Source organism: Molossus molossus, unplaced genomic scaffold (assembly GCF_014108415.1).
Source record: "Molossus molossus isolate mMolMol1 unplaced genomic scaffold, mMolMol1.p scaffold_m16_p_12, whole genome shotgun sequence".
NCBI lineage: Eukaryota > Metazoa > Chordata > Mammalia > Chiroptera > Molossidae > Molossus > Molossus molossus.
In genome coordinates this window covers 71,949,954-71,971,604 of record NW_023425347.1, presented here as the reverse complement: position 1 = coordinate 71,971,604, position 21,651 = coordinate 71,949,954, and the positions used below count along the sequence as shown (strand labels likewise).

Sequence of the window (21,651 nt, the reverse complement as noted above, 5' to 3'; positions counted from 1 at the left end):
TTGACCGTTTGCACTTCCTGATGAATGCAAAAGAAAGAATTTCCCAACTATTGTGTCACTTCACCCATGAGTATTTCCTGGACAGGAGGACAAAGTATGTGAAGAAAGGACCTTGAGATTCCTTAGAAAGTTTAGTGCCAAGAAACGTGACAAGTGTCTTATGTCTACTCTTTTCTCCCTCTGGACAGTAATCGGTACCTTACAGAATTTCTTGAGGTTGGAGGCGTCCTAACACTCTTGGAAATACTTGGGCTGGAGAAGGTCAAAGAGGAGGACAAGAAGGAATCCATCAAGCTACTTCAGGTTATTGCAAACTCTGGCAGGAAGTACAAGGAGCTCATTTGTGAAAGCTATGGTGGGTACTGTGTATGACAAGGGTGAATTCCCACATCTCCCTGGGGCCTGGGTAAGATGGGGCCGCACTCAGCCCTGCTGCAGGAAAATGTCAATGAGCTGGGTGCACTCGAAGCACGTTGTCCAGTGGACTCAGCTGGCTCCCATCCATATCACCACCCACAGACCAGATTTATGATTTTCCTGATTCATCATCTGCTCAAATCTTTCTATTATGGTTTTGGAAATACTTTTTCTACTTTAAATATATCCTTTCCATGCATCCATTCAACAAAGAGTTATTGAGCCATTGCCTAAAATCCTTTGTGAAATTGAGTTATGAATAACTCTAAAAATAAAATTAAAATAAAATCATTGACTGTGAGTGCTAGGTATATGCTAAGGTGCTGGGAATACAAAGATGAATAAAATACCCTGTCCTTAAAGAGCTTACGGTGTAGTGAGAAAGGTAAATAATCCAGGATTTTCTTTCTTTCTTTCTTTCTTTCTTTCTTTCTTTCTTTCTTTCTTTCTTTCTTTCTTTCTTTCTTTCTTTCTTTAACGTTTCTATTGCTTTTTTAGAGAGAGAGAGAGAAACATCCATGTGAGAAAGATACATGGATCGGCTGCCTCCTGCACACCCCCTACTGGGGATAGAGCCTGAAACCCAAAACCCGAAACCAAAACCTGAAACCCGAGCATGTGCCCTGACCAGGAATCAAACGGAGACCTCTCAGTCCATGGACCGCAGCTCAATCCACTGAGCCACACTGGCCGGGCAGGATTTACAATATGATCTATCAGGTGCTCTGATTAAGGCATGTAAAGGAGATGCCATCCCCTACACATCCCTTTGTCAAAGCACTTCCCTCACTGCACTTTAATTGTGCTTCTCTCTGTGTCCCCCATGGCCTCTTTGAGCCTCAGTGTATTTATCCATAAAATGGGACTAACACCACCTCTCAGTATTGTTTCTGGGATTAAATGACATAGTATTTGTGAAAACATTTTGTAAACTACTGAGCACTATGCAGTTAGTTATCACATAGCAATAAAAAATGCATATTTTTTTAATTTGTGCATTTTGCAGAGCCATTTAAATTTTTTTTTTTCCCTTTATCCTCACCCGAGGACATTTTTCCATTTTTTGTTCAGATAGAGTGGGAGGGAGAGAGAGAGAGAGAAACATCAACGTGAAAGGGACACATTGAGTGGTTGCCACCCACACGACCCAACCAGGGCCTGGGACAAACTGCAACCAAGGTACATGCCCTTAGCGGGAACCGAACCCGGTCTCTCTGGACCGCAGGCCGACGTTCTAACTGCTGAGCCAAACCAGCCAGGGCAGAGCCATTTTAAATTTTAAAACATTTCAATAAGCTGAGATGCCTATGCTGAAACAAAATCCGCAAGCCACATAGCCAGAGGTGAACAAGACAATGGTGCAACATGAGGCTAAGCCTCAATTTTGCTCTGATTGAATGGGCTTGGTTAAATACATCTTAATCCCATTACCTTGTGTTATGTAATTTTTTTTTTTAACTCACCCGAGGACATTTTTTCATTTTTTGTTCAGATTGAATGGGAGGGAGAGAGAGAGAAACATCGACGTGAAAGGGACACATCAAGTGGCTGCCTCCCGCATGACCCAACCAGGACTGGGGACAAACTGCAACCGAAGTTCGTGCCCTTAGCGGGAACCAAACCCGGGTCTCTCTGGACCACAGGCCGATGCTCTTACTGCTGAGCCAAACTGGCCAAGGCTATGTAATTTTTTAAATTGAATTTATTGAGGTACAGGTTTCAAGTGTACAAGTCAATAAAACATCATCTGCACATCACCCCAAGCAAAGTCTCTTTCCATCCCCATTTTCCCACCTCTTCCCACCCCTACCAAACCCCGCCCCTCTTTCCCTCTGGCTATCACTACAGGGATATGTGTCTATGTGTATGTATGTGTGTGTATACACACACATATATATGATTTTTTTTTTCTTAATCCCTTCACCTTCTTTCATCCAATATTATGTAATCTTGAATGAGGATTGTTTTCATAAGTCCCTTTCAATTTAGCATTTCCTCTCTCCTTTGTTCAGGTGTACGGGCTATAGCAGAATTTTTGGCAAAGTCTGAGTCAGAAGAGACCCAGGAAGAAGTGCAGGTTCTGTTGGATTCTTTGGTCCACGGTAATCCCAAATACCAGAATCAAGTGTACAAAGGCCTGATAGCGTTACTGCCCTCTGTATCCCCGAAGGCTCAGCAGTTGGCCCTGCAGACTCTCAGGACTGCCCAGGTGAGCCCAGGCTGCATGCTCCTGTGGTTCTGATTCGCACACAGTAATCTCACAATTACCTTCCACAGTTGCCTCCTCACAGGCGTGAGAAAGGAGCTCAGCCTCCCACCGCATGTGTGCTGTTCAATCAGCGTTACTTCTAGAAGGCCAAGGCAGGGCAGAGAGTTCATGTCTCCTGTCAGAGTGATTCGTCCTGTTTACTTAAGGATCAGAAAGATGTTGGCATACTTAAAAGTGTTTGAGACAAGCCACAAGGATGAGGAAAGGACTGTAGAAAAGATTACAGGAGTCAATTTGATGGGGAAAGAATTGGTGCATTTATAGATAGCGTACGAGTGAAAAGACCAGATCTCCGGTGCTCGGGAAACTCTTTTTTTTCTCTTGGCTTCTGCCTTCCTCTCAGACAGTACCCTGGAAGGTGAGCAAAGTCAGATTTGGGGCATGGTGACCACAGGAAGACAACTTGCCTAGTAAGGGGGGAATTCAAGACTCAAAGAATGCTTGTGATGAACCAGCAGAAGCTCTCAAAACAGCTCTAGGATGGGCTGCAGGCAAGGAGACAGTTAAGGGATCAAAGACATGATAAGGCCTGAACTGTGGCAATAGGAATACAGGTGACCAGGTTGGACAGACATTTTGGAGGTAGAATGCATGGGACTTGGGGCAGTAAAAGGAAAGGAGTCAAAGATGATACCCAGCTTTGAACTTAGACAGCAGGGTGAGTTGTGTGCCATCTAGAGAGTGGGAAAAACCTATCTCATTTGGAAAGAGTTAGGATTTCTTTTTTTTTTACACTATTACAGATGTCCCCCACTTTGCACCCCTTTACCCACCTCCACTCAGCCCCTGCCACCCCTCCCCTGGCCTTTACCACTCTATGGTCTGTGTCCGTGGGCTATGTATATATGTTCTTTGGCTACTTTCTTCACCTTTTTTTATCCAGTTCTCCCCACCTCCATCCCCTCTGGGATCTGTCAGACCATTCTGTGTATCTACGCCTCTGGTTCTATTTTGTTTGTCAAATTATTTTGTTCATTAGATTCCACATATAAATGAGATCATATGATATTTGACTTTCTCTGACTGCCTTAGTTCACTTAGTATAATAATCTCCAAGTCTATTTTTTTTTTTTATCATCCTCACCCGAGGACATTTTTCCATTTTTTGTTCAGGTAGAGTGAGAGGGAGAGAGAGAGAGAAACATCGATGTGAAAGGGACACATCGAGTGGTCGCCACCCGCACAACCAACCTGGGCTGGGGACAAACTGCAACCAAGGTAAATGCCCTTAGCGGGAACTGAACCCGGGTCTCTCCGGACTGCAGGCCGACACTCTAACCGCTGAGCCAAACCGGCCAGGGCTCCAGGTCTATTCATGCTATTCATGCTATTCATGCTATTCATGCAAAGGGTAAGAGACCCTTCTTTTTTTGCAGCTGTATAGTATTCCATTGTGTAAATGTACCACAGGTTTTTTATCCACTCATCTACTGATGGGCACCTGGGTTGTTTCCAGATCTTGGCTATTGTAAATAACACTGCTATGAACATAGGGGTGCATATATTCTTTCTGATTGGTGTTTTGGAATGGAAGGAGTTAGGGCATCCTTTAGTAATGCTTTTTCTTTTTAAGCTCCCCAAATAATTCTGATCCTTAGCTCAATTGAGGAATCACTGTTCAGAAAATCTAGTAGAGATGCCCATTGGACAGTAGAAAATAAAAGCTGAAGCTGCGGAAAGAGACCTGAGGTGAGGATGCCAGTTTGAATTTCACGAGCAGAGAAGTGATAAATGAAACTATGAAAGTAAATAAGATCACCAGGTAAAATGTTCCAAGTAAGAAGAGAAGGAGCCCGGCCGGTGTGGCTCTGTGGTTGAGCGTTGACCCATGCACCAAAAGGTCACTGGTTCGATTCCTGGTCAGGGCACATGGCCAGGTTTTGGGCCCAATCCCCAGTGGGGGACATGCAGGAGGTGGTCAGTCGATGTTCTCTCTCATCAATGTTTCTATCTCTCTCCCTTCCTCTCTCTCTAGACTCAATAAAGAAAAAAATTAAAAATAATAAAATTAAATTTTTTTAAAAAAGAAGAAAAGGAATACCACCACTGCCCTGGCCGGTTTGGCTCAGTGGTGGGAGCGTCGGCCTGCAGACTGAAGAGTCGCGGGTTTAATTCCGGTCAAGGGCATGTGCCTCGGTTGTGGTTTGGTCCTTGGCCCTGGTCAGGCTCATGCAGGAGGCAACGAGTCAGTGTGTCTCTTTCACATCGATGTTCCTCTCTCTCTCTCTCCCTCCCTCCCTCCCTCTCACTCTGAAATAGCACCTCCTGAGCTAGAGGATTCGGTGGCAGATTCTCCTTCAGAGTCTTGGCTTTCTATCTCTGCCCCTCCTCTCAAGGGCCAAGGCCTAGTAACTTCTCACTGCCCTCACTCTCCCCATTCCGCCAGGCTTGCCTAGCTACTTGGAAGGCTGCTTTCATTCCTCCCGGATAGACAAGATGTAAAGAGTAACCACCTTGTCCTCTTTGTCTTGCCAGTCAATTGTTGGAACCACTCACCCCAGCATCGTGTACTGCGTGCTGAACGTGCTGCGCACCATGCACCTGGAAGTCCAGTACGAAGGTAAGGGAGGCGGCCAGGTCTGCTCCGCAGCACAGAAGGTAGCAGTGAGAGCTAGGCACATTCACTTTTTTTTTATCCTCACTCGAGGACATTTTTTTCCATTTTTTGTTCAGATAGAGTGGGAGGGAGAGAGAGAGAGAGAGAAACATCGACGTGAAAGGGACACATTGAGTGGCTGCCACCCGCACGACCCAACCAGGGCCGGGGACAAACTGCAACCGAGGTACGTGCCCTTAGCGGGAACCAAACCCGGGTCTCTCTGAACCGCAGGCCGACGCTCTAACCACTGAGCAAAAACTGGCCAGGGCAGCACATTTGCTCTTAAAAGTTATTTCCTCGCCCAGCCAGTGTTGCTCAGTGGTTGAGTATTGACCCATGTACCAAGAGGTTGCTGGTTTGATTCCCCATTAGGACACATACCTAGGTTGTGGGCCAGATCTCCAGTGGGGGGCATGCAGGAGGCAGCCAATCAATGTTCTCTCTCATCGATGTTTCTCTTTCTCCCTCGCCCTTCCTCTCTCTCTCAAATCAATAAAGGAAAAAAAAAATTTTTTTTTAAGTTCTTTCCTCTTCACAAAGAGCCTTGTGGAGTCCTGGAGAGCCTCAGCAGATGGAAGAGGCTGATCCGGTACTGATGGGCAAGTTATTCAGAAAATGACAGCCACATTCTATATTTTGAATCAACCACATGGTGCTTTAACGGTTGTTTAGAATCCGCCTGGCTCCAGAGCTGGCTTTGGTTCCCAGTCTTAGGTGGTGCTTCCCCTCTAAACAGAAGTCGGGTAATGGTAGTATTAGTAAGTTTTCATTTCTTGAGTACCCCTATGTGCCAGACACTTTCCATGCATCCTTTTATGTAATTCTCAAAATAACCACAAGAATGCAGGACAAGCACATATTAGGTATTTGAATATTCAAATGGATGAATGGGGGGGGGGGGTATTTTTACATTTTTCAAGCTAAAGCATTGAAGCAGGGAGAGATTATGCTTTCTGAGGTTACCCAGCTAACTAGATCCACACCAGATCTGTCCGACTCCAAAGCATGTGCTTTTTTTTTTAATCCTCACCCGAGGACGTTTTTCAATATTTTGTTCAGATAGAGTGGGAGGGAGAGAGAGAGAGAGAGAAACATCGACGTGAAAGGGACACATTGAGTGGTTGCCACCCACACGACCCAACCAGGGCCGGGGACAAACTGCAACCGAGATACATGCCCTCAGCAGGAACCGAACCCGGGTCTTTCCGGACCGCAGGCCAACGCTCTAACCACTGAGCCAAATGGGCCAGGGCCAAAGCATGTGCTTTTAACATGTAGCACTTGGCAAGTGTTTACAGGATATTTCCTTCCCTGTTCCTGTAGTGATTCAGAGAAGGGAGATTGTGTTTTCAACAGGAGGGTTAAGGAAGGGTTTGCTGAGAAAGTGGTATCTGAGCTGAGATTTGGAACGTGGGAAGGATGTAGGAGCAGATGAAGACATTCTGAAAAGGGGAATGGTGTAAATGAAGACCTAGACATTTGGAAATGCAGGGTGTATGTGGGGAATGACAGGTAGGTCATTTGGTGGAGGTTTGGTAGAGATCTCAGTCCAGGAGACCTAGAAAGGTAGGCTAGATTGCAGAGCACCGTCAGTGCCAGGTCGAGTGGTGGGCGCTCTCTCCAGTAGGCAGAGTGGAGCCACGGAAAAGTGAACCATGAACAGGTGAATGGCATGGCAAAGCACCGTCTCAGGAGGATGGTCTGGGTTGTGGTATGCTAAATGGGCCAGAGTCACAGGGAGACTTGAGGCTGGAGGCCAGTTGGGAAGCCTTTTGGGTTGTTCATACAACAAAATGGGAAGGTACTGATCTAGCTGAATACAGAGGCCCAAAAAGAGAAAGAATGGACAAGACAGAACTGCCTGGGTGTGGAGAATGAGATGGCATGTGGAAGGGGGAATGGGCAGGGCCGAGAGGCCAGGACAGCGTGAGAAGTCTGGGCATCAGAACATATAGGGACTCCTGTGTCCAGAGTGACAGGCTGAGACCCAAGTCCAAGAAGTCTGGGAGGGGCAGAAGGAGCAGGCAGGTCCTGGGGTTCAGGTGTGCAAGTGAGATCCTGTGGAAGATCAACAGAGGTCAGATGGCTCACTGCTATCAGTTACTTTTTGGAGGCATTGTTGAAATTGAATGTCAGTTGTATTTTTCCTTCAGCAGCATTGTCGATTTTGTATTTGTTTGACCCCTGCAAGTATGTGTGGGTGTGTGAACCTTGTATATTGAGAAATAATGATATGTTGAAATCACTTACCAGCTAAAGCAGAGTCTGCTAGCTGGGGTGGAGTTGCCAGGGAGAGGGTGGAGTGGTAGAGTCACCTAAATGAAGGTCAGAAGATTGTGCTGGCACTGGACCAAGGAAGTGACCTGGCAGTGAAATCATGTTAGGAAACTTAATCAAACAACCCCCAGGAGACTGAACTGACTGACAGTGAGACCTCCCTCCCCAACCCCTCCTCCTCATGGCAGGCGTGACCACTCCCACTCAACTGCCACTTCTCAGCTTATGCAGTTCTGCTCTGAGGCCTTCCCTGACCTGCCTTCCACCCCTGCCCAAATGTCGGCCCTCCTTGCTTAGTACCACCCTTAGCTCTTCTCCCCGCTAGTATCTCCCTCCTGGTGCAGTTATCCCCAGAATAGTAACTGCCCTTTACAAAGACTGTGCACAGTCCCAGTGCAACTCTCGTAGTTTTCGTTCTTGTTCTCATCGTCATCCCTAGCATATGTTAGGTCCTCCATCCACCTTTGTTGAATGAATGAGTGAGGGAGCGAGTAAGTACTGCACATATACACCATTAGTGACTCCTTGCTTGTGTGTCTTTCTCTTCCAGACCTGTGAGCAACCTCAGGCAGGGGGCTGGGTCTGGCATCTTTTTCCAGCTCAGGGCCTAGAATATAATGGGTACTCAGTAGAAGTTTGTTGAATAAATTTATGAAAAATGACTTAGCTTTATTTATGCTGATGAACCCCTCCTGCATTGGAACTGGTTTGGCTTCTTCCCATATTGGGCCCAGTTTAGAGTCCTCTGCATTTATTACGTGACAAGTGCCACTGTGGCAGGCAGAGCATGAAGCTTTATCACTGCCTTTTGGTTTGATGTGAGCTCATGTGAGCACAGTGAAATTCTGTACCTCAAAATAATTTCAGAGATGCCAGACTCATAACAGGTGCCCAAGAAATGTCTGCTGAATGAATGAATATTATTTTTCACCAGGCACTTCAAAATAGTCTTCGTGTAACTTGGAATATAGAAAGTGCCCCGGAATGATTGTCCACCGGGGGGAACTATTTCACAGGGTCGATGGCGTGGAGGTTGAGGGAGAGAAGACTATTCAGCTTCTACTCGCATCCCTCCAAAGGCAGGGGAGGGACGTTCTGACAGGTCTGAGATGTGGTCCTAACAGTGGGGAGCAAAGAGGATCAGACATGAATTTCTCTTGAGTTTGAGGACGCTAAATTGCAAGACCAAGATAAAGCTTCGCCCTTACCCACAGGATGATGGCAACAGGATAGAGAAGCCTGTGACCAAGAGGAGCGGGTGGTACAGCTGAATGGACTAACCTTAAAAGGGCAGGACTGGGGTTTTGTTTTGTTGTTGTTACTCCTCACCATAGCATATTTTTTCCTTTGATTCTTAGAGAGAGTGGAAGGAAAGGAGGGAGGGAGAGAGAGAGAGAAACACTGATGTGAGAGAGACATATTGATTGGTTGCTTCACACATGACCCCAACTGGGGCCAGGGATCAAACCTGCAACCCAGGTTTGTGCCCTTGACCAGGAATCAAACCCATGACCCTTCAGTGCACAGGCCAATGCTCCAACCACTGAGTCACACCAGCCAGGGTTTTTAAAACAAATGTTAATAGAACATCTGTGATGTGCCAAGTATTACACCAAGTACTGGAGTTTTGTGCTTGTTTGTATTGAGAAAAATTAATGGTTTGGAAGGAGGAGAGTAAAAGGATGTGCACTCTACCTCCCATGCTGTGTGCGTGGCAGAGTGGGGGTGACATCCTTCCCCTGAGAAGGCTACAGGGAAAGCAGAATTCTCTGGCAGAGTCCCATGAAAACAGGAGGTGGAGCCCTGGCCGGTTTGGCTCAGCGGTTAGAGCGTCGGCCTGCGGTCCGGAGAGACCCGGGTTCGGTTCCCGCTAAGGGCACGTACCTCGGTTGCAGTTTGTCCCCGGCCCTGGTTGGGTCGTGTGGGTGGCAACCACTCGATGTGTCACTTTCACATCGATGTTTCTCTCTCTCTCTCTCCCTCTCACTCTATCTGAACAAAATATCGAAAACTGTCCTCGGGTGAGGATAAAAAAAAAAGAAAAGAAAGAAAACAGGAGGTGGAGAGGCTTAGGGGGGTCTGGGGACTCCTTTCATGGCCTTGGGTGTCAGTAGTGGAGGAGTTTTCTTTTTGTTGAGAACTCCACCTTCCCACTTCCAGATCTACCACCTGCCTGACCCACATTCTCTGCTCTTTCCCATTCCAGTGAAGTGTCCCTGTCCCATCAGACACCTCTTCTTCTGCTGGTTCTCTGAGGCACCTTCCCTCAGACTTCTCTCCTACAGTTCCCCACTCCCTTTTCTTCCAGTGAGTCCTCTCCATTGACATGTGAATGTGCTCTGTATCTCCCACCTTAATAAAGAGGCCTCCATTGTAATCTGTGGATTAAAAGAGATTTAAAAGACACGTTCCCGCAAAAGGGTAAAATCCAGTCGTAGTGTTTAAGGATGCATACCCCTCCTTGACCCCAGGTTTCCCTCCAGCTACTCATTTTCCCATTTTCTTCCTGCTCAATCTCTCAGCTACTTCTTTTTTTTTTATTATTGATTTTAGAGAGAGAGGAAGGGAAAGAGAGAGAGAAACATCAATGAGAGAAAACATTCATCGGCCACCTCCTGCATGCCTGCCACTAGGGATAGGGCCCACAACCTGGGCATGTGCCTGACCGGCATTCAGACCAGTGATCGCTTGGTGCATGAGTCGATGCTCAACCTCTGAGCCACACCGGCCAGGCTCTCTCAGCTACTTCTGACCCTTTGGTCAATAGCAGCTCCCTCTCTTCTGGCTTCTGTAACACCACCTCCAGGTTTCCTCCTGCCTCCTGGTTTTTGCTAGTTTCTCATGTTTCTCTACCAGACTGTGAGGTCAACATACTTCTCATCTTTTCCAACACCTTCTCCCTGTGTGATTTTTGTCTAGTCCCTTGGCTTTAAATATCATGTCATGTTATATATTCAGACACCAAATCTATGTCTCCAGCCCTGACCTTGCCCTGAAATCCCCATGTGGACATCTAATAAACATCTGAAGCTTATAGCCAAGACATAACTCTTTTTTTTTTAAATTTTTATTGTTGAATGTATTACAGATGTTCCTCATTTTTCTCCCATTGACCCCCCTCCTCTCCACTCCCGCCCCCCTCCCGCCTTTTCCCACACTAGTGTCTGTGTCCATTAGTTATGCATATAAGTTCTTTGGTTTATTTCTTCCCACCCCCCCCCCAACCCCTTTTTCTTTGAGGTTTGTCAGTATAGCAATGAATTTGTACTTTTTAATCCCTTCACCTTTTTCACCCATTCCCCCAACCCTCCTCCCATCTGGCAACCAACAAAATGTTCTCTGTATCTATGAGGATGTTTCTGTTCTGCCTGTTCATTTTGTTTGTAGATTCCATTGTCGATTGATATGTATTTATTGCCATTTTGTTTGTTCATATATTTTATCTTTTTCTTCAAAAAGACCCTTCATCATTTCATATAATAACGGTTTGGTGGTGATGAACTCCTTTAACTTTTTCTTGTTTGGGAAACTCTTTATATGGCCATCGATTCTAAATGACAGCTTTGCAGGATAGAGTAATCTTGGTTGTAGGTTCTTGCTCTTCATCACCCTGAATATTTCTTGCCACTCCCTTCTGGCCTGCAAAGTTTCTTTTGAGAAATCAGCTGACAGTCTTATGGGAACTCCCTTGTAGGTAACTAACTACTTTTCTCTTGCTGCTTTTAAGATTCTCTTTGTCTTGAACCTTTTGCATTTTGATGATGATGTGTCTTGGTGTGGGCCTCTTGGGGTTCATCTTGTTTGGGACTCTCTGTGCTTCCTGGACTTGTATGTCTGTTTCCTTCACCAATTTAGGGAAGTTTTCTGTCATTATTATCTCAAATAGGTTTTCGATTTCTTGTTCTCTCTCTTTTCCTTCTAGCACCCCCATAATGCACATGTTGGCATGCTTGAAGTTGTCCCAGAGGCTCCTTACACTGTCCTCATTTTTTTGGATTCTTTCTTTTTGCTGTTCTGGTTGGGTGTTTTTTGCTTCCTTAGATTCCAAATCGATGGTTTGCTTCTTGGTTTTACCTACTCTACTATTGAATCTGTGTAAATTATTCTTTATATCAGTTAGTGCCTCCTTCATTTCTGACTGGTCCTTTTTTATGCTCTTGAGGCCCTCACTAAGTTCGCTGAGGTTCTCACTAAGTTCATTGAGCATCCTTATAAGCAGTATTTTAAGCATCTGTTAGGTTGCTTATCTCCATTTTGCTTAGTTCTTTTCCTGGAGTTTTGTTCTGTTCTTTCATTTGGGACCTGTTTCTTTGTCTCCTCATTTTGGCTGCCTCTCTGTTTGTTTCTATGTATTACTTAACGAGAGGTATGGGGCTATCTGAGACGAGATGCTGCTTGTTTGAAAGAATTTAGGAAAACCTGAAGCAGGATCCAAGACAGGCCAATTCTAAGGTTAAGCAACTGGCAACAGCTTGGGTGGGCCTGAAAGTTGGGTGGAGCGGGGCGGGGCCTCAGGGAGTCACCAGGGCGGGGCTACCAGTGTGAGCCAGGTTGCTGGAGTCCCAGATATGGCTTCTGTCTGCCACCCCAGGGAAGGGCTCACCAAAGGAACAAAGGCCTCTGACAACACGTTTGTCCCGGAGAAAGCCCCCTCTCCAGCCCCCGCTCCAGTGCCAAACTGCTCAGTTCTTCCCTGTATGTCTCTGGCGCCCCTCGAGCTGCCTCCCCTCCAAGCTTAGAGGGAGTGAGTCTGATAAGTCTGTGCGCGGGCCCTTTAAGGAGCTGCCTGGGGCTCCAGCCGTGTCAGCTTCCCTGAGCCTCAGTTCCCGCTGGTTTTTCCAGCCAGAAGTTATGGGGACTTCTCTTCCTGGCACTGGAACCCTGAGCAGGGCGTCTGGTGTGGGACGGGACCCCTCAGTCCTCAGAGAGGACCTTCCCAGCTGAGGTGTCCTCCTGATTTTTATCTGCCACACGTGTGGGACCAGCCCGTCCGCCTCCGCCCCTCCTACTAGTCTCGATGTGGCTGCTGCTTTAATTCCGTAGTTGTAGGACTTCCATTCATCTTGATTTCAGGCAGCTTTGAATGATGGTTGTTCTGTAGTTTAGTTGTAACTTTGATGTGGTTGTGGGAGGACGCGATACCGCGTTTACCTACCCGCCATCTTGACTGGAAGTCAAGACATAACTCTTGATTTCCTTCGGAAAACCTATTCTTCTTCCTGTTTTCAGTAAAAGGTACCACCACCAACCCAACTGCTCAAGTGAAAGATGTAAGATGAGAACCAGATGACCTTCCTTTTCTCACCTCACACTCCATCCTGTCCTTGCCAAGTCCCTGGACTCTGTCTCCACTTACCGCCCCCCTGTGATCACCCTAGGCTAATCCATCATCCTGTCTCCTAGCTTACCTTCTGCTTCCATTCTGGCTCCTGTAATCCATTCTCCCACAGAAGACCAGCCAGAATTATTATTTTTTAAATATATACTAGACAGTGTCACTCCTTAGCTTCCCCTTGCACCTGGACTGAAATCCAAACACCTGCCATGACCAGTGAAGTCTGGAAGGCACTTCCCCAGACCTTGGATTGATGGACAGCTTCTCAAACTTCAGGTGTTGGCTCAGATATCACCTCTGAAAGAGACCTTCCTGCCCATCTCTCTCTAAAGCTTCTTCATTCCCTTTCAGCACCCACCTAGGTCTCTGTCCATCATATCACTTCACAGCACTGATCTCCTTTGGAAATTACCTTGTTTGTTCTTTGTTTACTTGTTTATTGTCTGTCCTCTGTTAGAAAGTCAGCTCCAGAAGAGAGACTGCACCTTCTTTGCTTACGATTGTATTCCTGGTGCCTAAACAGTCATGGCAAAATTAAGCTTTTAGGTATTTGTTCAGTGAACAAATTGGGATGACTGAATTATGTATACCCTAATTTGTACTAACAGTCATCATATTGGGAATAGAACTTGAAACACTTAGTTTTTTTCAGTCCAGATGGCTAAGTGAAGGCTGTGTGTCTTAAATGACCCTTTGTTTCCTGAGGGCCAAAGAAGAGGGTTTGGAGAAGGAAGAAAAAGAGGTTTCTGGAGGAAGGTAGGAGATGGTAAGGCCTCTCGAGCAGAGAGTGGGTGTTTTGGCTACCTATTGCTTATAACAAACCACCCCAAATTTAGTGTCATAAAACTAACATAAGATATAGGTCAGGAATTTGAACAGAACACAGCAGAGATGGATTATCTCTGCTCCCTGGAAAACAGCTGGAGCCACAGCTGGAACTAGAGTGATGCTAGTGAGGATCACTACTACTGACTTACCCTTTTGCCTCAGACTCCAGTATGGCTCCCCACAGCACTCTTACTGATCCTGTTTTTTAAAATTTTTTTTCTTTATTGATTTTAGAGAGAGTAAGGGAGAGGGAGAGAGAGATAGATAGAAACATCGATGAGAGAGAACATTGATTGGCTGCCTCCTGCATGTCCCCCACTGGGAATCGGGTCCACAACCTGGGCATGTGCCCTGACTGGGAATCAAACCAGCAACCTCTTTTTTTTTAAATCCTCACCCAAGGACATTTTGCATTTATCTTCAGATAGAGTGGGAGGGAGAGAGGGAGGAAGAGAGAGAAACATCGATGTGAGAGAGACACATCGACTCAATGCTCAACCACTGAGCCACACCTGCTGGGCTGATCCTCTTTTGTTTTGTTTTATATCCTCACCCGAGGACATTTTTCGATATTTTGTTCAGGTAGAGTGGGAGGGAGAGAGAGAGAAACATCAACATGAAAGGGACACATCGAATGGTTGCCACCCACATGACCCAACCAGGGCCAGGGACAAACTGCAACCAAGGTACGTGTCCTTGGCGGGAACCGAACCCGGTCTCTCTGGACCACAGGCCGATGCTCCAACCACTGAGCCAAACCGGCCAGGGCCAGGTTGATCCTGTTTTAACTTACCATTTTGATATGCTGTTTATCATAAATTATTTTCCATTAACTTTTTATTTTTAAAAAGATTGCATTGGATGTTTGTTTGTTTTTTAAGATTACAGAGTTTCTTGGCCTCTCCCTTAAGTTTTGCATCAGAGGCAAAAGCCTCACTTGCCTCACCCGAGTCCCAGCCTTGGGTAGTAGAGAGGGTTGGAATCATGTGGCTCAGAGCTGGGACTGTTACTACAGCACGTAATGTGGCCTCTCCTCGTAGCTTAGGCTTCTCAGCTTGGAAGCTGGATGGCGAGAGAAGGCAACCGAGAGTGAGATTCCAAGGCATTCCAGACCAAAGCTGCATGGCCTCTTTTGACCTAACCTTCTAAGTCACACAGCATCGTTCCCTGGCCAGCTGGAGGGGAAGCACACAGACCCCACATCCCAGTGAGGGGAGGGTCAAATAATTTTGTGGCCACATTTTAAAACAGTGGGACAAGTGAAAGCTGGAGGACATGTGTGTGGTAGCTCTGTGTCTGTCCAAGTGGGATAAGCTTCTCTGTCTTCCTTTCTCTCCCCTTTCTCAATATTTTAATACAGTTTCCTAAAATATGTTTGTCTGGCAAAGCTGGGTCTCATGAACTGACGTTTCCCTCACACCTGTGCCAGTGCCCCGGAGGAGGGAAGGGTCAGGGAGCACTGTGTTACAGGTTCTGGGAACGCCCTGCCCTTCTGGGCTCTTAAAAGAGAGTGGGAGCAAACCTGTGCACCAAGCAGTGGCTTTGCGGTCCCCACTGCAAGAGACTCGGATGGTCCATTCTTGTCTGATCTTCACTTTGAAGGAGAAGTGACCAGGGGAAGGGTACTGATGTCTTCATCCGCTAATTTCTGAGGGTTTTTTTGTTTTTATAGAATTAAGATTTTAGAATTTCTTTCAACGATGATCCCACTTAACCTAAGCGAGCCAAAATTTAAGGGAGGACTTCTCCAAAGTGGGCCTGCCTGGAATTCATCTCCATTTATAATTGCTGTGAAGTGAAAAATGACAGTTTCCTCCCAGGGAGGCTTGCTATTCCAGGAATTAGTGCCACGCAGGGACTTAATCATGACAAGTTGTCTAAAGCCACAAAAGTATTTGCTCACCATCTCTCTCCCTAGAGAAAAGAAATTTCAAAGTCATAAAGTTTTTTGGAAGGATAAATTAATGAGTTCTGTTGGGGATGTGAAATATATATGCGTATATAAATATATTCCTATCTTTTACAAATAAATTGTTACATTAGGAACATAAAAATTACTATTTGACTTCATCAGAAGCAGATCAATCATTGTAAATTAATTTACCAAATGTATGTTTGCCAAAACTCAACTGGCCAAATGACCAATTTGCTGAGTGCCCAGTTCACCAAATTACCAATTTACTGAAAACATGTTTTCTTTAAATATTTGTAAAGTTTATAGCAGTTCCTATTGGTTGTATTGGTAGGGTATAAGAGAATTGGGAGAAGTCAGAATTTCAGAGTTCTCAGGAACTTCAGACTCTCTCTGCCCCTCAGTACCCCCTTTCTGCCCTTTGTTGGCCCTCTTCTGTGGCTCATGGTCTCCCTTTCTCTGCCCCACCCTCCCCATCCCCCTCTTCTCAAACATGGGCAGTCTAAGCCATGCAGTATGGCGACCTATGGCAGGTTCCCCTCCCTGCCCGACTCCTTGCCCCTGCAGCTCCACAGAACTTGGGCAGAGACAAATGAAGATTCCTTAAAATCCTGCTATAAAGACAAAATGAAAGCCATTATACTCAGACTTTGCAGAAATCTACAAAAGCTGTTAAATCAGTCATCTATATTTGTTACCTATTGCTATATAACAAATTACCCCAAAACTTAATGGTCAAAAAAATTAACATGATCTCACATAGTTTTTTTGTGTAGGTCAGGAATCTGGGAGCAGTTTAACTGAGTGGTTCTGGCTCAGGGAGTGTCATGAGGTTGCAGTCCAGCGGTCAGCCGGCGCTGTGTTCACCCGAAGGCCAGTGTGGCTCACTCACACGCTGGGCAAGTTAGTGCTGGATGTTGACAGGAGCCTCAGTTCTTCACTACATGGGCCTCTCTGTAGGGCTACTTGAGTGTCCTCACAACATGGCAGCTGGCTTCTCCTGGAGCAAGTGGCCCAAGAAAGAGCAGAGGAAGCCCCAATGTCATTTACAATCTAACCTCAGAAATTGCACACTGCCACTTCTGTTTTACTCTGGCCACTAGAAGCCAGTCACTATGTCTAGCCCACACTCGAGGGGAAGAGAATTGGGCTCCAGGTCTTGAGAGAAAATATACTAAAAACTTTGTGGAGCATTTGGGGGGGGGAGCAATCCTCACCCAAGGATATTTTTCCATTGATTCTTAGAGAGCGTGGAAGGGAGGGAGGGAGAGAAAGAGAGAGAGAAACACTGATGTGAGAGAGACAAATCAATTGGTTGCCTCCTGCATGACCCCATCCAAGGCTGGGGATCGAACCTACAGCCCAGGTACATGCCCTTGACCGGGAATCAAACCCAAGACCCTTCAGTCCGCAGGCCAATGCTCTAAGCACTGAGCCAAACCGGCCAGGGCTATGGAGCACATTTTATTTTATTTTATTTTTATTCCTCACCCAAGGATATTTTTCTATTTATCATTAGATACAGTGGGAGGGAGGGAGAAAGAGAGACAGAGAGAAACATCGACGTGAGAGAGACACATCAACTGGTTGCCTCCCGCACAACCCAACCAGGGCCTGGGATGAACTGCAACCGAGGTATGTGTTCTTAACTGGACTCGAACCCAAGATTCTTTGGTCCGCAGGCTGATGCTCTAACCACTGAGCCAAACCAGCCAGGGCTATTGCCTGGATTTTTTAAATGGAATAGTGCATAAAATATAATTTTAATGTTTCAACATTGGGCATTGAACAGGATGTGGTGAAATGTACAGAAATAAGAAACAATATAGCCCTGGCTGAGTGGCTCAGTTGATTGGATCCATACATCTAAAGGTTATAGGGTCGATTCCAGGTCAGGGCACACACTTAGGTTGTGGGTTCCATCCCTGGTCGGGGCTGGGGCACATAAAGGAGGCAACCGATCAATCTCTTGCTCGCTCTCTTTCTCTCTCTCAAATCGGGTGAAAATTAAGATTTTTAAAAAGAAGAAGAAAAGTCGATGTAATTGGTAAGGAAGATGCCTGACACAGGTTTCCTCCTTACGGCAGCACAACTTGCGAAATATACAGTACTCTTATCCTGCTGGAAAAGGAAGCAAACCTGTGTATGGACACGCACTGAAGCGCACTTCCCACCTGTGGCCAGCAGGTGACAGTCTTGTCTGGAAGTGAAGAGAAAGAACTGGACACTGGTTTTCCAAGGCTCTAGGAGCAAAGAATTGTAAAACAAACTCTTCCATGCTGAGTGACTTGGAAATGGTTGCATGGCACAGCCACAGTTCCCAGGTGCTATCCCATTTATAAGGCTCCTTCTTCCAAAAGCATACCAAGCCTGCTGCTGCAGCTCTGGCTCCTCTTTTACTGTGAAAATCATTCCCTGGGAAAATCATTTGTTCTGAGTTCCTTCATCTATCAGGCAGGTGGTCACCTCACAGAGCTGACAGGCTGTGGGTTATGGTTCCTCTTTGGATTGAAGGAATCGTTCTTCTTGCACTAAAGTTTCTACCAAGTGCCAGTGGCCCACTTCCTGCGTCTGTGCGTTTCCTGCTGTTTCAGTCAGCACTGGCGTTGTAGCTGACTCCTACTCAATTGATATCTGTCCAATGAATAAGCATGGGCCCTGCCAAGCTGCTTCTCGGCCTCACTGGGCATAAACTCTCAACTGCTCAAACTCCTGATCCACCCTCTTCCCTGATTACTCTTCTCTTCCTTCGCAGACCCAGCTAGCCTGGCTTCCTCCCGTCTCTCTGGAGACCATTCCTTACTCCTTTGTACATTCCTGATCCTCCTCCACTCCCTTTCTTTTTCTCTGAGTCAACCCCAGGTCCTCTTCTCTTTCTTTTCTTCCAGTGACATCCACTCCAATGGTTTTAGTTACCACCTATCCACCTACAATAATAGAAACAATAATGGATAATATTTATCAAGTATTTACTCTATGCTAAGTACTGCTGTAGCTCTTTTCTCATTTAATCCTCAAAACAAGCTGATGAGGTAGGCAGTATTGCTATTCCCATTTCATGGATGACGGGCAGAGTGGCTAAGTGGTCTCTTTACAGCTCAGACCTCTCTCCTGAGCTCCAGACCCTATTTCCATTTGCCTTCTGAACATCTCCCCTTGGATGTCACTAACCAGGATCAGAATTGGATTCCTGATATTCCAGCTCCAAACCTTTTATTTTCCAAGGTCCTAACCTCAGTGAAAAACACCTAATCGCCCAGAAACGGGGACCATCATCATTTCTTCCTGCTTCCCATCTTTGGCCAATTTCCAACAAGACTAGTCAACTCTAACTCCTTAATATCATTCACATATGTCCCCTATTCTCCATTCTGTCTCCTGTAATTGAGGTCTTTGTATTTCTTACCTTTAAACCAAACTCCATCTCTCCAGTATGGTGCCCACACACAGTCTATTTTTCTCGTTCTCCACAGAGTTTAGTGGTGAAGAAAATGAGTTTTGGAATCTAACAGAGTCATTCTACTACTTATTGTTTGACCTTGGGTAAGCTACTCAACCTTTTTGAGTCTTAGTTTTCTCTGAAATGAAAGATGAGAAAACACCTGCTTTACAGGGTGGTTGGCATATGCAAAACCCCCCCGAAGTGGGGGCTGGCCTGCCTGCACAGGATTAGCTCTCACCAACACCCTGTGTCCCAACCAGACCTTCCTGCTTGCCTGGCCACAAGGATGGCATGCACTTTCCAACATGGCACTTGCCACATTCTCTCTCTCTCTCTCTCTCTCTCTCTCTCTATATATATATATATATATATATATATTTTTTTTTTTTTTTTTTTTTTTTTTTTTGTACAGACAGTGTGGGAGGGAGAGAGAGGAAGAGAGAGAGAGGGAAACATCGACGTGAAAGGGACACATCGAGTGGCTGCCACCCGCACGACCAACCAGGGCCAGGGACAAACTGCAACCGAGGTACATGCCCTTAGCGGGAACCGAACCCGGGTCTCTCCGGACCGCAGGCGGACGCTCTAACCGCTGAGCCAAACCGGCCAGGGCTACACTTGCCACATTCTTCATTCTAGTCCCTCCCTTCTCCCTATGGCTCTGTCAACTCACTCATTACCTTCTCCAAGGAAGCCTGATTCTCTACCTCACCGCCACCCCCTCAACATGCCCTCACACCAACCTCACTTCCTCTGTGTTCCCACGGCTCTTATAACACGGCATCATAAATGCCAGTTTCCTTCCTGGTATCCCATTAGATGTCTCATCCCTGAGGGCAGGGACTGTATCTTAGTCCTCCTCATTGCCCTAGCACAGGGATCTGACATGAAGAAGATGCTCAATAAGTATTTGCCAGATAAATGAATGCATCAATGAATGAATCAGGGACTGCTTCAATGTAGGACAGGGTGTCATCAGCACCACAGGCTTGAGGCAGAGCTGCCAAAGATGGCAGGTAGTCTCCTGTTGTCCTTTGCTTTCTGAATGAATCTGCTATGCTTAGTAACTAGCACAGTGTATAGAGTTGTAACTGGCTGTGGTTCTTGTGGAGATATTTTAGCAGGGACAAGCACTTTCGCTTTGTGTATAAATAATGACAGCTGTGAATTTTAAAACTCAATCAAAAATGATTCAGTGAGCCCTGGCCGGTTTGGCTCAGCGGTTACAGCATTGGCCCGTGGACCAAAGAGTCCCAGGTTCGGTTCCCGCTAGGGGCCCGTATCTCGGTTGCAATTTGTCCCCAGCCCTGGTTGCAGTTGTGTGGGTGGCGACCACTCAATGTGTCTCTCTCACATTGATGTTTCTCTCTCTCTCTTCCTTCCTCTCTCCCTCCCACTCTATCTGAAGATAAATTCAAAAGTGTCCTTGGGTGAGGATAAAAAAAAGATTTCAGTGAATAAGTCTTCATTTTTCTGAGGAGCTCCAAGTGTTGCAGATACATAATCAATGAAGGATCAAGCATTTAGTGTAAAGTGAATAGACAGAACCATCCATCTCCTAGAGTACTTGGTCCTGTGTAGGTAGAGAATGCCATTTGTGGTCAGGAAAATTTCATAAAATATCTTCACCTATTCATTTCTACCCTGAACGTTCAGAGTCATTTCTAGCTGCAGGAAGAGCTCTCTGAGGCACAGGCAGGCATTTTTCCCACTGTGTCCTCACGTTAAGGTGCTACCAGCTTGTGCCTGGGAAGAGCCCAGTGCTGCTGAGAGATGTGCTGCTGCTGACGAGGCCCAGAGTACTGGGTGTGAGGAGGAGCTGACTACTCAGATCCAAACACCAAGCTGCACTCATTCAAGAGCAAGGAAGAAAAGGTTTCATAACCAAACAATAAGAGAACAAGTGGGAAAGACTTGAGGATTTCAGGCACCAGCCAGTGCAGATAGTGCATCCCAGGCTGCGTTTTTGTGCAGGTGGGAGAGTGTTTGGGGGTAGCCAGGGAAGCTTGGTGGACTGGTCCCTTTCCCTCCACAATGCTGGCTCTGTGATTCCAAATGAGAACCAAATTAGCCCTGACCAGGTGACTCAGTTGGTTGGAGCATTGTCTCATACACCAAAAGGTTGCAGGTTCAATTCCCAGTCAAGGCACATACCTAGGTTGTGGGTTCAATCCCCAGTCGGGGCACATACAGGAGGCAACTGATCAATGTTTCCTACATCAATATTTCTCTCCCTCTCCCTTCTTCTCTCTCTAAAAAAATCAATAAAAGCTTATCCTCAGGCCCTGGCCAGTTTGGCTCAGCAATTAGAGCGTCAGCCCACAGACCAGTGAGTTGCAGGTTCGATTCTGGTCAAGGGTACATACCTTGTTTGCGGTTCTTCCCCAGCCCTGGTCGGGTCGTGTGGGAGGCAACCAGTAGATGTATCTCTCATACATCGATATTTCTTTCTCTCTCCCTTTCTTTCCCTCCCTCCCACTCTATCTGATGATAAGTAGAAAAATATCCTCTGACAAGGATTAAAAAATAATTAGAACCAAATTAGAGCAACTGGAGGCTCTTCTTACATTGT

General features: G+C 46.2%; 1 protein-coding gene across 1 annotated transcript in view; it reads left to right on the top strand.

Moving 5' to 3' along the window:
* ARMH1 (armadillo like helical domain containing 1) overlaps positions 1 to 21,651 on the top strand; it is a 32,205-nt gene that overhangs the window by 7,413 nt on the left and 3,141 nt on the right. Inside the window, exons 4-6 of the mRNA XM_036257201.1 lie at positions 189 to 355; positions 2,430 to 2,626; positions 5,162 to 5,246. Coding sequence (XP_036113094.1) covers positions 189 to 355; positions 2,430 to 2,626; positions 5,162 to 5,246 — 449 coding nt within the window. The remainder of the gene's footprint in view (positions 1 to 188; positions 356 to 2,429; positions 2,627 to 5,161; positions 5,247 to 21,651) is intronic.